The 11,801-nt window shown below is 71.6% G+C and overlaps 2 protein-coding genes across 2 annotated transcripts in view; one reads left to right on the top strand and one right to left on the bottom strand.

Annotated features, from left to right (window-relative positions):
• Positions 1-4,475, top strand: part of RBM28 (RNA binding motif protein 28) — an 8,958-nt gene extending 4,483 nt beyond the window's left edge. The window contains 14 exon segments of the mRNA XM_064656918.1: positions 67-173; positions 176-262; positions 765-829; positions 1,209-1,226; positions 1,228-1,329; positions 1,331-1,375; positions 2,111-2,245; positions 3,215-3,289; positions 3,378-3,477; positions 3,480-3,566; positions 3,569-3,638; positions 3,856-3,886; positions 3,888-3,956; positions 4,230-4,475. Of these exon segments, the coding sequence (XP_064512988.1) occupies positions 67-173; positions 176-262; positions 765-829; positions 1,209-1,226; positions 1,228-1,329; positions 1,331-1,375; positions 2,111-2,245; positions 3,215-3,289; positions 3,378-3,477; positions 3,480-3,566; positions 3,569-3,638; positions 3,856-3,886; positions 3,888-3,956; positions 4,230-4,361 (1,123 nt within the window). The 3' untranslated portion in view covers positions 4,362-4,475.
• A 2,053-nt stretch (positions 4,476-6,528) lies between these two features.
• LOC135415199 (leptin-like) lies at positions 6,529-10,545 on the bottom strand. The gene is made up of 4 exons (XM_064656855.1): positions 9,858-10,545; positions 8,959-8,984; positions 8,008-8,162; positions 6,529-7,368 (listed from the first exon to the last, which is right to left on the bottom strand). Exons 1-4 carry the CDS (start codon positions 9,899-9,901, stop codon positions 7,003-7,005), a joined length of 591 nt encoding a protein of 196 aa, XP_064512925.1. The 5' UTR covers positions 9,902-10,545; the 3' UTR covers positions 6,529-7,002.
• Positions 10,546-11,801: the final 1,256 nt, after the last annotated feature.

The following is an 11,801-nucleotide window of genomic DNA, read 5'->3' as shown; positions in this document are numbered from 1 at the left end:
TGGGGTTTGAGAGTGTTTGGGGGTGTTTGGGGCCTGCCCAGCCCGGGGTTCTCCTGTGTGGCACAGGAGGGTCCCGGCCCCCCCTGAGCCCCCCCTGAGCCCCCCCTGTGCCCCCCAGGGCGGGGGGCTGCGTCTGGACGGGCGGGTGCTGCGTGTGGACCCCGCCCTGAGCCGGACCAGGCCCAGCAGCTCCGGGGGGAGTCGGGGGGGGCCCAGCCCAGAACTGGCACCAGGAACCTCTACCTGGCCGGGAGGGGGGTGAGTGATGGGCTGGGGGGCTCGGGTGCCACAGTGCCCCCCACTCCCCTTCCTGACCCCCCCGAATCCCCCCAATCCCCTGAATCCTCCCCAGCCCCCAAGTGCCCCAATCACCCCCAAATGCCCCTGACCTCCCCACCTGCCCCCCCAGCCACCCACCAGGGCTCTCCCCCTCCCTCCCAAAAATCCTCCAAGCCCCCATTTAACCCCAGCTGCCCAGACCTGCCCTCCTCCCCACCAACCACCCTCCCGGGCTCCCACCAGCCCCCTGACCCCCCCAAGTCCCCCAAACCTCCCCTGACCCCCCAACATCCCCCCTCGCTCTGCCTCAACCCCCCACCCACTGCCCCCGAGACCCCCTGATGCCCCCCCATTTGCCCCACCCCAGCCTTCCCTGGTGGCTCTCTCGCTGCTCCCAGGGGCCCCCCCCGGTCCCCCCTGGCCCCCCCCAGTCCCCCTGGCCCCCCAGGCTCCCCAGGTCCCCCCTGACCCCCGTTTCCCCCCAGCCATCCGCCCGGGCTCGCAGGCGGCCCAGGGGGTCAGTGACGCTGACATGGCCAAGAGGGCACGGGTGAGTGGGGTGGGACCTGGGGGGGGAGTGGGGTGGGACCCGGGGGGAGAGGGACACTGGGGGGGGGGTGGGACCCCCGGGGGGTGAGTGGGACCCCAAGAGGATGAGTGTGACTCTGGGGGGTGAGTGGAACCCCTGTGGGGTGAGTGTGACACCAGGGGGTGAGTGGGACTCCCGGGGGGGCTTGAGTGTGACTCCGGGAGGATGAGTGGAACCCTGAGGAGCGAGTGGGCCCCTGAGAGGATGAGTGGAACCCCCATGGGGTGAGTGGGACCCTGAGGAGTGAGTGGCCCCCGAGAGGATGAGTGGGACCCTGGGGGGGCGGGGGGGTGAGCTGAGGGGTGTGTGTGTCCCCCCCTGACCCCCGTACCCCCCCCAGTTCGAGGAGCTGAAGCGGGCGGCGGCTGCAGGACCCCAACGTGGGGGTGTCCCGGACCCGGCTGTGCCTGCACAACCTGCCCAAGGCCCTGGACACCCCCCGGCTCAGGGCCCTGCTCCGGGGGGGTCCTGCGCCACAGCGGGGGGGCCCCCCCGCACATCAAGGAGGTGGGGGGGCCTGGGTCCTTCCTGTGTCCCCCAGCCCCTCTGCACCTTCTCCTGTGCTCTTCCCTCCCGGGTTTGGGGGTCTCCCAGGGTGGGTTTAGGGTGTGGAAGAGGTGGGGGGTCCCCCGTGCCCCCCCGTGCCCCCCCCTGTGCCCCCCCTGTGTCCCCTGTGCCCCCCCTGTGTCCCCCCGGGTTGGCTGCGGGTGTGGGGGAGGTGGGGGTCCCCTTTTTGTGTTCTCCTCTGGGGGATTTTGGGGGTGCACAGGTGGGGGGGTCCCCTGTGGTTGGTGTCCCCCCAGGGGTGGGGGATGTTGGGGTGCCCTTGGGGATGTCGGGGTTCCCCAGGGGAGTGTCAGGGGTTTTGGGTGACTCCATACCCACCGTGCCAGTGCTGGGTGATGTGGGAGCTGGGAGGGGGTGTTGGGGTGACCTGGGGGGTTTTGGGGTGACCCTGTACCCCCCATACCTCATTCTAGTGCCAGGTGATATAGGGGGTGTCAGGGTGTCCCAGGGGGTTTTGGGGTGACCCTGTACCCCCCATACCCTCATTCTAGTGCCAGGTGCTGTAGGGGGTGTCAGGGTGTCCTGGGGGTTTTGGGGTGACCGTGTACCCCCCATACCCCATTTCCCAGTGCCCCATTCCCCCAGTTGATGTGGGACTGCAGGGGGTGTTGGGGTGTCCCAGGGGGTGCTGGGGTGACCCCGGGGAGTTTTGGGGTGACCCTGTCCCCTCCCCAGTGCCGAGTGATGCGGGAGCTGCGGGGTCAGGGCCAGTCCTTGGGCTTTGCCTTCGTGGAGTTCGAGGCACACGAGGAGGCTCTGGGGGCCCTGCGGCGCCTCAACAACAACCCCGAGCTCTTCGGGCCCCACAAGGTCAGTGGGGGTCCCCCCTTTGTGTCCCCCCCTTGGTGGGTGCCCCGTTTCCAGCCCCCAGGGCTGCCCCTCAACTGGGACCCTCCCAGAGCTGCCCTGGAGTTCCGGGGTGCCCCCAGGATTTCCTGATACCCCCAGGGGTTTTAGGCTGTCCCCGAGGTTCTGGGGTGCCCCTGGATATAGTGGGGGCCACCCTGGCTGTTTCTGTGTTCCTCCTGGGTTTTGGGGTGTCCCTGGGGATTTCAGGGTGCCCCTGTTTTTCTGGGCTGCCCCTCTCGGGTCTTGGGTGTTTAAGGGTCTTCTGGGTTGCCCCCAGTGCTCCAGGAGGGGTTCTGGGGTCTCCCCCCTGGGTTATGGGGCCTCCCTGGACTTTGGGGTGCCCCCACCGTGTTGGGGTGCCCAGGGTGTTCCAGGTTTCCCTGGGGTTCTGGATAGGCTTTGGGGTCCCTCCCTGTGTTTCAGGGGGAAGTTCTGTGGTGTCCTCCCAGTTTCTGGGCTCTGCTCCACTTTTGAGGTGTCCCTTGGGTTGTTTGGGGGGGGTTCCTGGGTGCCCCCGTTGTTTGGGGGGGGATTCCTTGGTGCCCCCTGTTGTTTGGGGGGTTCCTGGGTGCCCCCGTTGTTTGAGGGGGTTCCTGGGTGCCCCCCGTTGTTTGGGGGGGTTCCTGGGAGCCCCCGTTGTTTGGGGGGGTTCCTGGGAGCCCCCGTTGTTTGGGGGGTTCCTGGGAGCCCCCCGTTGTTTGGGGGGTTCCTGGGTGCCCCCCGTTGTTTGGGGGGGGTTCCTGGGAGCCTCCCCAGTTCCAGGGTGTTCTCCGCTGTTTTGGGGGGTTCCTGGGTGCCATCCCAGGCTTGGGGCTCCCCCTTGGTTCTGGGGTTCCCCCTGGAATTTTAGGGGTTCCTGGGTGTGCCCTGGTGTTCGGGGGGGTTCCGGGGTGCCCCCCCGGTCTCAGGGTGCCCCCCGTGCCCCCCCAGCGCCCCATCGTGGAGTTTGCCCTGGAGGACCGGCGGAAGCTGCGGCTGCGGGAGCAGCGGATCCAGCGCGGGCTGGTACGGGGGGGGCACCCCCTGACACCCCCTGAGCCCCCGGGGCCCCCCAGCCCGGGGCCCCCCAGCACTGACCCCCTGCCCTCCCCAGCTCAAGGCCAAGGCGAAGGCGGCCGAGGCTGCGAGACCCCCGGAGACCCCCCAGGGCCCCCCGGATCCCCCCAAGGGCTCGGGTGGGCAGGCCCCCCCCGCCAAGGCCCCCCCCGCCAAGGCCCCCCCCGCCAAGGCCCCCCCGGGCCCCCCCGGGACCCCTGGGCCGGGTTCCGCACGCAGGGCCCGGGGGGCGGGGGGCACCCGGGACCCCCCGCAACAGGGTGCTGGCAGTGCCCTCGCACCGGGGGCCCAAGATCAGGTGAGGAGGAGCCCCCCCATTTTCCTCTCCCCAAATCCTTTCCCTCCACCCCTTTGCAGCCGTTTTCCCCCCCTTTTTTCCCCACCCTTTCTCCCCCCCGTTTTGCCCCTTTATTTCCCTGTTTTCCCCCTCTTCCCCCCCCCAAGACCCCCTCCCACGGGGGTTTCTTCTCCTCAGGGGCTCCCCCCAGCTCAGTGCCTTCCCTTTCTGCCCCCAGGAAACGGGACAAGGGGAAGGCACAGCCCCCTCCCCCCAAAACCCCCCAAGGCCCCCAAGGCCCCTCGGCGGCAGGAGAAGCGCCAGGAGACCCCTCCCCAGGTAAGGATTTGGCAGCTCCCCCCCCCAGGAGACCCCTCCCCAGGTAAGGATTTGGCAGCTCCCCCCCCCAGGAGACCCCTCCCCAGGTAAGGATTTGGCAGCTCCCCCCCCCCAGGAGACCCCTCCCCAGGTAGGAGTTTGGCAGCTCACCCTCCCCCCGAGGTGATTTTGGGGTCCCCGCCGTGGTGTCCTCCCAGCTCTGGCTCTGCCTGGGTGGGGTCTGGGGGGGTTTTGGGGTGTCAGGGCCCCCCCTCACCCCTCTCTCCCCCCCAGAAGCAGCGGCGGCGCCGGGGGGGTCCCGGGGGGTCCGAGGCAAAGTTCAACGAGCTGGTGGAGAGGTACAAGAGGAAGATTTTGGGGAGCCAGCCCCCCACGGCCCGAGGGGGAAAGTGGTTCGAGAGCTGAGATTCCCCCAGCACCCCAAACTCCCCCCCAGCACCCCAAACTCCCCCCGGGGGTGCTGGAAAGGTCCCAGGCCCCACACCCCCTGCTGTGGGGGTTTGGGGTCCCTGCTGGGGGGTGGGACCCAACCCTGGCCCCCCCCCAGGGTTTGGTGGTGCCCCCCCATCCTCACTGTCTGTTCCTGGGTTTTAATAAAAAAGTGTATTTTGTGGATGATTTGTGCCCTCAGCGGGACCCCCAACCCCTGGCACCCCCCTGGCACCCCAAAACCACCCTGAGCCCCCTCCCCTGGGCACCCCAAGACCTCACCCCTGGCACCCCAACCCCCCACCTCTGGCCCGGGGGGGCACCCCGAACCCCCCGTTCCCCCTCACACCCCCCCCAGCTCAGGGTGCTGGGGGTGCAGCCCCTGGGTGGGGGTGAGGGGCAGGGGTGGGGCTGGGGGTGCAGCCCCCTGGGTGGGGGGTCAGGGGCAGGGGGGGGCCTGGGGTGGCCCCCAGGGCAGGGGGGGCTGGAGGGGCTTCAGGGAGGAGGGTGGGGGAGACCCCCGGGGGGGTTTGCGGGCTCAGGGCGTCCTGTGTGTTTGGGGGTTCCACAGGCTGGGGGTTCCGGGTGGTTGGGGGTCCCGTGGGTCAGCCCGGCCCCCCCTCCCCACATTCCGGTGCCCCCCCCCCCCCCCCCGTGCTGCCCGGCACAGCCGCGGGCCGGTGAGTCACTCCCGGCGGGGCCGTGGCTGGTGGCCACGAGCCTCCGGTGGCCCCGCGGCGTGAGGGACGTGAGCCCGCGGGTGGCACCGACCCACGGCCACCCACCGTCACCCCCCCCGGGCTGCCCCTGCCCTGGGGCTGGGGGAGGCACTGGGGGGGCTCGGGGGGGACAGGGGGCAGGGCTGGGGCCAGGCCAGCGCTGCAGGGACACCCTGGGGAGGGGGACACCCTGGGGAGGGGGACACCCCGTGCCCCCCCTGGGGAGGGGGACACCCCGTGCCACTCCTGGGGAGGGGGACACCCGGTGCCACCCCTGGGGAGGGGGACACCCCGTGCCACCCCTGGGGAGGGGGACACCCCGTGCCACTCCTGGGGAGGGGGACACCCGGTGCCACCCCTGGGGAGGGGGACACCCCGTGCCATCCCTGGGGAGGGGGACACCCCGTGCCACTCCTGCGGAGGGGGACACCGGGTGCCATCCCTGGGGAGGGGGACGCCCCGTGCCATCCCTGGGGAGGGGGACACCCCGTGCCATCCCTGGGGAGGAGACACCCCGTGCCACCCCTGTGCAAACGTGTGTGACCCTCCAGGGGGGCAGGGAGGGGCCTCTGGGTGCCATTTCTGACCCCCATCCTTATCCCCCCTTGACCCCCTGTTCTTTTCCCCCTCATCCCTGTCCCCGCCCCCCCCCCCCGTGCTCCCTCATTCCTCCTTCCCCCCCCTCCTGTCCCCTCCTCCTCGTGTCCCCCCTTGCCCCTCCTACTCCCTCTCCTTGTTCCCCCCTTTCTCCTCCCCCTTATTCCTCCCTTCTCGTCCCCCTCCCTGTCCCCCCTTCCCCGGGTGGGGACCCCCAGCCCCCCCCCGTGTGTCCCCGTGTCCCCCCGGGCCGGAGGTGTCGGGGTCACACCAGGCCGGGGGGCCCGGGGGGGCCACAAAGCCACGACCGACTCATCAACCACCTCTGAGTCACCAGGGCCGTGTCCCCACGTCACCCCCTGTCCCCCCCGGCTCCTGGAGGGGTCCTGGGCCCCACAGCCCCGTGTCCCCGTGTGCCCCTGTGTCCTGAGGGGTCCTTTGTCCCTGGTGGGTGTCCCGAGGGTCCCTTGTCCCCGCGTGCCCCCCTGACACGGAGGGTCCCAGTTCCGGGGGGAGGTCCCTTCTCCCAGGGGTCCCCTGTCCCAGGGTTGTCCCCGGGCTGTCCCTTGGCCCCTTGGTCCTGGGGCCCCTTGTCCCCCGTGTTCCCATGTCCCTTGGGGTCCCCTTGTCCCCTCGGGTCCCCTGACCCCATATCCTTTATGTCCTTTGTCCTGGGGTCCCGTGTCTCCTGTGTCCCCCGTGTTTCTGGGGGTCCCTTGTTCCTCGGGTGTCCCCCATCTCCCGTGCTCCCTTGTCCCCCCCGTGGCCCTGGAGCTCCCTTGTCCCCAGGGTCCCTTGTCCCCAGGGTCAGTAGACATAAGTGAGGCTGCTGGAAAAGGGGCTTTATTTTAAATTAAAGTCAATAAATAAAAATACTTAATAACAAACAATAATAATAATAATAATAGTAGTGATGTAGAAAAAGAGGCGCCGGCAGCAGCTGGAGTCGCTCCAGTGCCTGGGGACAGTTGTGGGGTCCCCCATGGGGGTCCCGTGTGATCTGGGGGGGGTCCCAGGGGGGTCCTGCTGAGGTCCCGATTGTGTCCGTGCGGTCCTGGGGATCCCTGAGGGGGTCCATGGGATCCTGGGGGGTCTGTGGGATGGGTCCTGGTGGGACCTGGGGGGTCCTTGTGGTGTCTCCGTGGGGTCCTGGTTGTGTCCGTGGGGTCCTGCTGAGCCTGGTGGGGTATGTGGGGTCACAGGAGCCCTTGTGGGGGTCCCGCTGGGGTCCTGGTGAGGTCCTGGTCGCGTCCATGGGGTGTTGGGGTGGTCCCGGGGGTCCCGGTGGGGTCCGGGGGTCCCTAACAGGCGGGGTCCCCCTCGAGGTGGGCGGCGATCCCCTCCAGGCACCCCCGGAGCCGTGCCAGGGCCACCCCGGCCACGGTGTGGGGAGCCTCGGCCAGCGGGGCCGGGGCGGCCGGGGGGGGGTCGCGGGGCGGGGGGCAGCCCAGCAGGGCCCCCAGGACCCCCAGGAGGCTGTGCAGGTTCTCCAGGTCGTTGGCCACCTGTGCCAGGCGCAGGTCGCCCCCGGGCACCGCCCCCAGGAGCCGCTGGAACAGCTGGAGCCGCTGGGCTGCCACCCCCAGCCCCGCCGGGACCCCCCCGTCCGGGAACCCCCCCTCCGGGACCCCCTCCAGGCCGGTGACACGCAGGGTCAGGGGGAACAGCTGGGGGGGCACAAAGGGGGGTGTTAGGGCAGGGGCTGGGGAGGGGACATGGGGGGGTCGGGGTGGGGGCTGGGGGCGACACAAAGGGGGGGTCAAGGCGGGGGGCTGGGGGGGGGACACAGAGCAGGGGGAGGGTGGGGCAGGGGGTGTCCCACCTGCTCGGGGGGGACCCCACACCCACCCGGCCATGGGGACCCCTCCCTGGGGACCCCCAGTTTGGGACAGAGCCCTCCCCCCTCAGCTCTAGGTGTCCCTCCCCTTGGGGATCCCACATCCCTCGGGTACAGACCCCCCCATCCCAGGGACCCTCCGCCCTTGGGGCACAGCCCCCCCCCATCGCTCCCTGGGCTCAAAGCCCCCCAACCCCCCCAGCCACGGGCACCTCACCCTGAGCCCCCGCACCTTGGGGACTCCCAGTCTGGGGCACAGGGCCCCCCATGAGAGACCCTCCCGCCCACCCTGGGGCACGGCCACCCCCTGCACTGCCACCCCCTGCACTGCCGGTGCCCCCCGAGCACCCCCTGGCACAGACCCCGCCGCTCCCCCGACCCCCTCCCCGGGTGCCCCCCCAAACCACCCCCAGCCTCCCCTGAGTCCCCCCCCGAGGGTCCTCCCGCACCCCCCCGGCCCGGGGGGCACCTGCAGCTGCTGGAGGCGGGTGCTGAGGGTCCGGGTGAGGGTCCGGGCGTCCCCGCGGACCCTCTCGAGCCGCACGGGGCGACCCCCGGCCACGGCCACCCCCAGGCACAGGAGCCCCCACAGGGACACGCCGGGACACCGCATCCCGCCGGGATCTGGGGAGGGGGGACAGGGGTCACTGGGGGCGTCCTGCGCCCCGGGACATCCCCGGGACACCCCCGGGACATCCCCGGGACACGGGAGGGGACAGGGGCAGGGAGGGGACGGGGGACACGGGAGGGGAGAGGGGCAGGGAGGGGACGGGGGACACGGGAGGGGACAGGGGCAGGGAGGGGACGGGGGACACGGGAGGGGACAGGGGCAGGGAGGGGACGGGGGACACGGGAGGGGACAGGGGCAGGGAGGGGACGGGGGACCAGGGACGGGACGGGTGACAGGGAGGCGGGGGCAGCGCCGTCGGTGGCACGTGGGCTCCGATCCTCGTCGCTGTGTCCCCGGTGCCACCGTGTCCCCGCGGGCACGTGCGGGCCGGGCCGTGTCCCCGACGCCTTCCCGGAGCCCTTTGGCAGCGGCCGCCGCGGCCCCGGGGGTGCCGGGACCGAGCAGGGGGACGGGGCGGGTGTGGGACACGGCTCGGGGGGGCCAGGGGGGGTCAGGGGGTCAGGGGACACTCTGTCCTCAGGGGGAGGCGGGTGGGCACTGGGGGGGGATGTGGCCTTGTCACCCCTGCTGGGGATGGGGGGCAGGGACATGGGAACGGGGGGGACAGGGGGATGGGGGGTAGGGGGATGAGAGGACAGGGGGATGGGGGGTAGGGGGATGAGAGGACAGGGGGATGGGGGGGTAGGGGGATGAGAGGACAGGGGGATGGGGGGTAGGGGGATGAGAGGACAGGGGGATGGGGGGTAGGGGGACAGGAGGATGGGGGGCCACAGAGACAGTGTCACTCACCACAGCCTCGCACCCACTGGCTGAGCCTGGAAGGAGACAGCGACAGGGGGACACGGTGACAAGGGGACACGGGAACGGGGGGTCAGGGGGACCCTCACCAGGACCCCCCCCTCCAGTGTCACCACCCCACCGGCCGGGGGGGGGAGAGGGGCAGTGGCCCCCTGTAGCACCCCCCACGTGCCCCCAGTGCTGGGGGACATGGTCAGTGGCACTGCCTGGCCTGGCCACCCCCTGGGGACAGGGGGCAGCAAGGGGGGGCCGACAGGGATAAGGGGGGGGTGCCCAGACAGTCCCGGGGGGCTCCTGTCCCCGGCAGGCCCGGGACAGAGTCCCTGCAGGTCCTCTGGGGGCACGGGGAGAGGGGGACACTGGGGTCCCCCCAGCACTGCACCCACAGGGTTGAGAGGGGGGTCCCAGGGTGGGGGTGTCCCAGGGTGGGGGTATCCCAGGGTGGGGGTGTCCCAGGGTGGGGGTGTCCCAGGACGGGGGGTGTCCCAGGGTGGGGACGTTCTGGGATGGGGGGTGTCCCAGGGTGGGGGGTGTCCCAGGGTGGGGGTGTCCCAGGACGGGGGGTGTCCCAGGGTGGGGGGTGTCCCAGGGTGGGGATGTCCCAGGGTGGGGGTGTCCCAGGGTGGGGGTGTCCCAGGGTGGGGGTGTCCCAGGGTGGGGATGTTCTGGGATGGGGGGGTGTCCCAGGACGGGGGATGTCCCAGGGTGGGGGTATTCTGGGATGGAGGGTCCCAGGAGAAGGGAAGTCCCAGGGAGGGAGGGTTGGGGTTGTCCCCGTGCAGGAGGGGGAGTTTGGGGGTGTCCCGGGGGGGATGCCGGGGTCGCCTGGTGATGCGGGGGCACTTGGGGGGTCGCGGTGCCGGGGGGGTCGGGGGGGGGGTCGGGCTCACCTGGTCGCCCCGCGGGTCCCGTCGGGTGGCGGCGGTGGCTCCATCCCGGCCCCTTTATAGCGGCGGGGCCGTTGCACAACGTGTCCGTCCGGCCCCCCCGGCCCCCCCGGCCGGGCCCTGTCCGTCCGTCTGTCCGGGGATGCTCCGAGCGGGGGGGCCGGGGTGCCCCGGAGGGAAGGGGGGGATGTGCAAAAGGGGGGGGGTCCCGAGGACACGCAGAGCGGGGAGTCCCGGCACAGGAGAAGGGGGGGGGGTCCCGGGGATGCTCCGAGCGGGGGGAACTGGGGACACTGGGATGGCCGGGGGGTGGCACAGGGAGCGCGGGGGGGTCCCAGGACACGCTGAGAACGAGGGTGCGGGGACGCACCGACCGGGGGTTCCGGGGGCACCGCGACCCCCGGGGGTCCCGTGGACACGCGGGACGCGGGGGCTGTCCCGGCGCGGACCGAGCGGGGGGGCCCGGGGCACGCGGACCGGGGGCGGCCGGGGGTGCACCGAGCACGGGGGGGTCCCGGGGGGGTTCCCCGTGCGCGTTCCCCCCCCCGCGCTGACGTGCCCAGGTGAGCGCGGCCCCGCGTGTGCCCCGTGACACATCCCCGCCGCCGTGACCGCCCGCACACGCGCCCGCGCCCCCCCGGGCGGGTCCCCCGGGGTCCCACACCCCCGGCTCCCCCCTGTCTGGTCCCACCTTGTCGTCCCCCCATTCCGTGTCCCCACACGCGCCTCGCGTGTCTCCCCACCCGCCCCTGTCCCCACACGCCCCTGTGTCCCCTCCCCCGTGTCCCCCCCCACCTCCGTGCCCTCCCACCCCCTCGTCCTTCCAACCCCACGCCGTGGCCCCACACCCCTCCACGTCCCCACAATCCCCCCTGTCCCTCGATATCTCCCCAGTCCCCCGCGTGTGGCAGAGACCCCCCCACACACACACCTGGCGCACGGTGGGCACGGGGATGGCACCGATGTCCCCCCCCGTAATCGCTGTGAGCTGGGGTGACCCCCCCGCGGGGATCCCCGGGGGCATATGGGGACAGGGGCTGTCCCCTCCTGCAGGTGACACAGGACAGAGCCCACCGGGGGGACCCTAAATCCACACGGGGGCCCGGGGGAGTCTCTGCAGCACAGGTGGGTGCTGGCTGGGGGGGGCTGGATGGTGTCCCCGGGTGTCCCCGGGTATCCCCAGGTGTCCCCGTGTCCCCAGGGATGCCGGAGCCCCCAGACCCGTGTCCCCCCATCCCTGGGGACACCGCCAAGGTGACACGGGGGGAGGGGAGGGGGCTCTGTTGGGGAACACGGAGGACCCCCCAGTGTCACTGGGGGATGCAGGTGACCCATGTCCCCACCACCTGTCCCTGTCACCCACCCACCCAGCCCAGGGTGTCCCCAGAGCACGAGGTGTCCCCAAACCCTGTCCCCAGGGGGCTGCCCAGCTGCCGGAGGGTCGGGCTGCCCGGGCAGGGCCGTCGCCGCTCTGGTGACACAGGAGTTGGTGTCACCGTGCTGGTGACACTCGGCAAACACTGTGGTGGCCCTTCCGGGAAGGCTGCTGGTGACACTGGTGACACCAGTGCCCGGCAGCCACTGGCAGGGCCCCAGGTGGCCGCTGCGGGGACACTGGGGACACACGGGGTGCCCCCAGCCAGCACAGTGACCTGGGTGATGTCACCGTGTGCCACCCCCCAGCTGGCATCCCTCGTGTCCCCGGCCCTGTCACTTCCCGGCCAGCATCACTTGTGTCACCAGTGCCTGTCCCCAGTCCCTGTCACCTCCTGGACAGCACCCCTTATGTCCCCAAGCCCTGTCCCCCCACAGCCAGTGCCACTCTTGTCCCCTGTCCCATGCCCTGTCCTCAGTCCCTGTCCAACCCCACAGTCAGTGGCACTCCTGTCCCTTGTCCCCAGGCTCTGTCCCCCCCAAGCCCTGTCACCTCACAGCCACTGTCACACA

This window comes from Pseudopipra pipra, chromosome 5, assembly GCF_036250125.1.
Source record: "Pseudopipra pipra isolate bDixPip1 chromosome 5, bDixPip1.hap1, whole genome shotgun sequence".
Classification (NCBI taxonomy): domain Eukaryota; kingdom Metazoa; phylum Chordata; class Aves; order Passeriformes; family Pipridae; genus Pseudopipra; species Pseudopipra pipra.
Note: the sequence above shows the minus strand (reverse complement) of the source record. Positions and strands in the feature narration are given on the sequence as shown.

Bases quoted from the DNA above. Each gene is read 5' to 3' on its own strand.
- LOC135415199 (XM_064656855.1), bottom strand. From the start codon at position 9,901: ATGGAGCCACCGCCGCCACCCGACGGGACCCGCGGGGCGACCAG. The intron at 8,985-9,857 runs GTGAGCCCGACC...GTCTCCTTCCAG, and splicing joins GGGACCCGCGGGGCGACCAG to GCTCAGCCAGTGGGTGCGAG. The intron at 7,369-8,007 runs GTGCCCCCCGGG...GTGCCCCCCCAG, and splicing joins CCCGCCTCCAGCAGCTGCAG to CTGTTCCCCCTGACCCTGCG.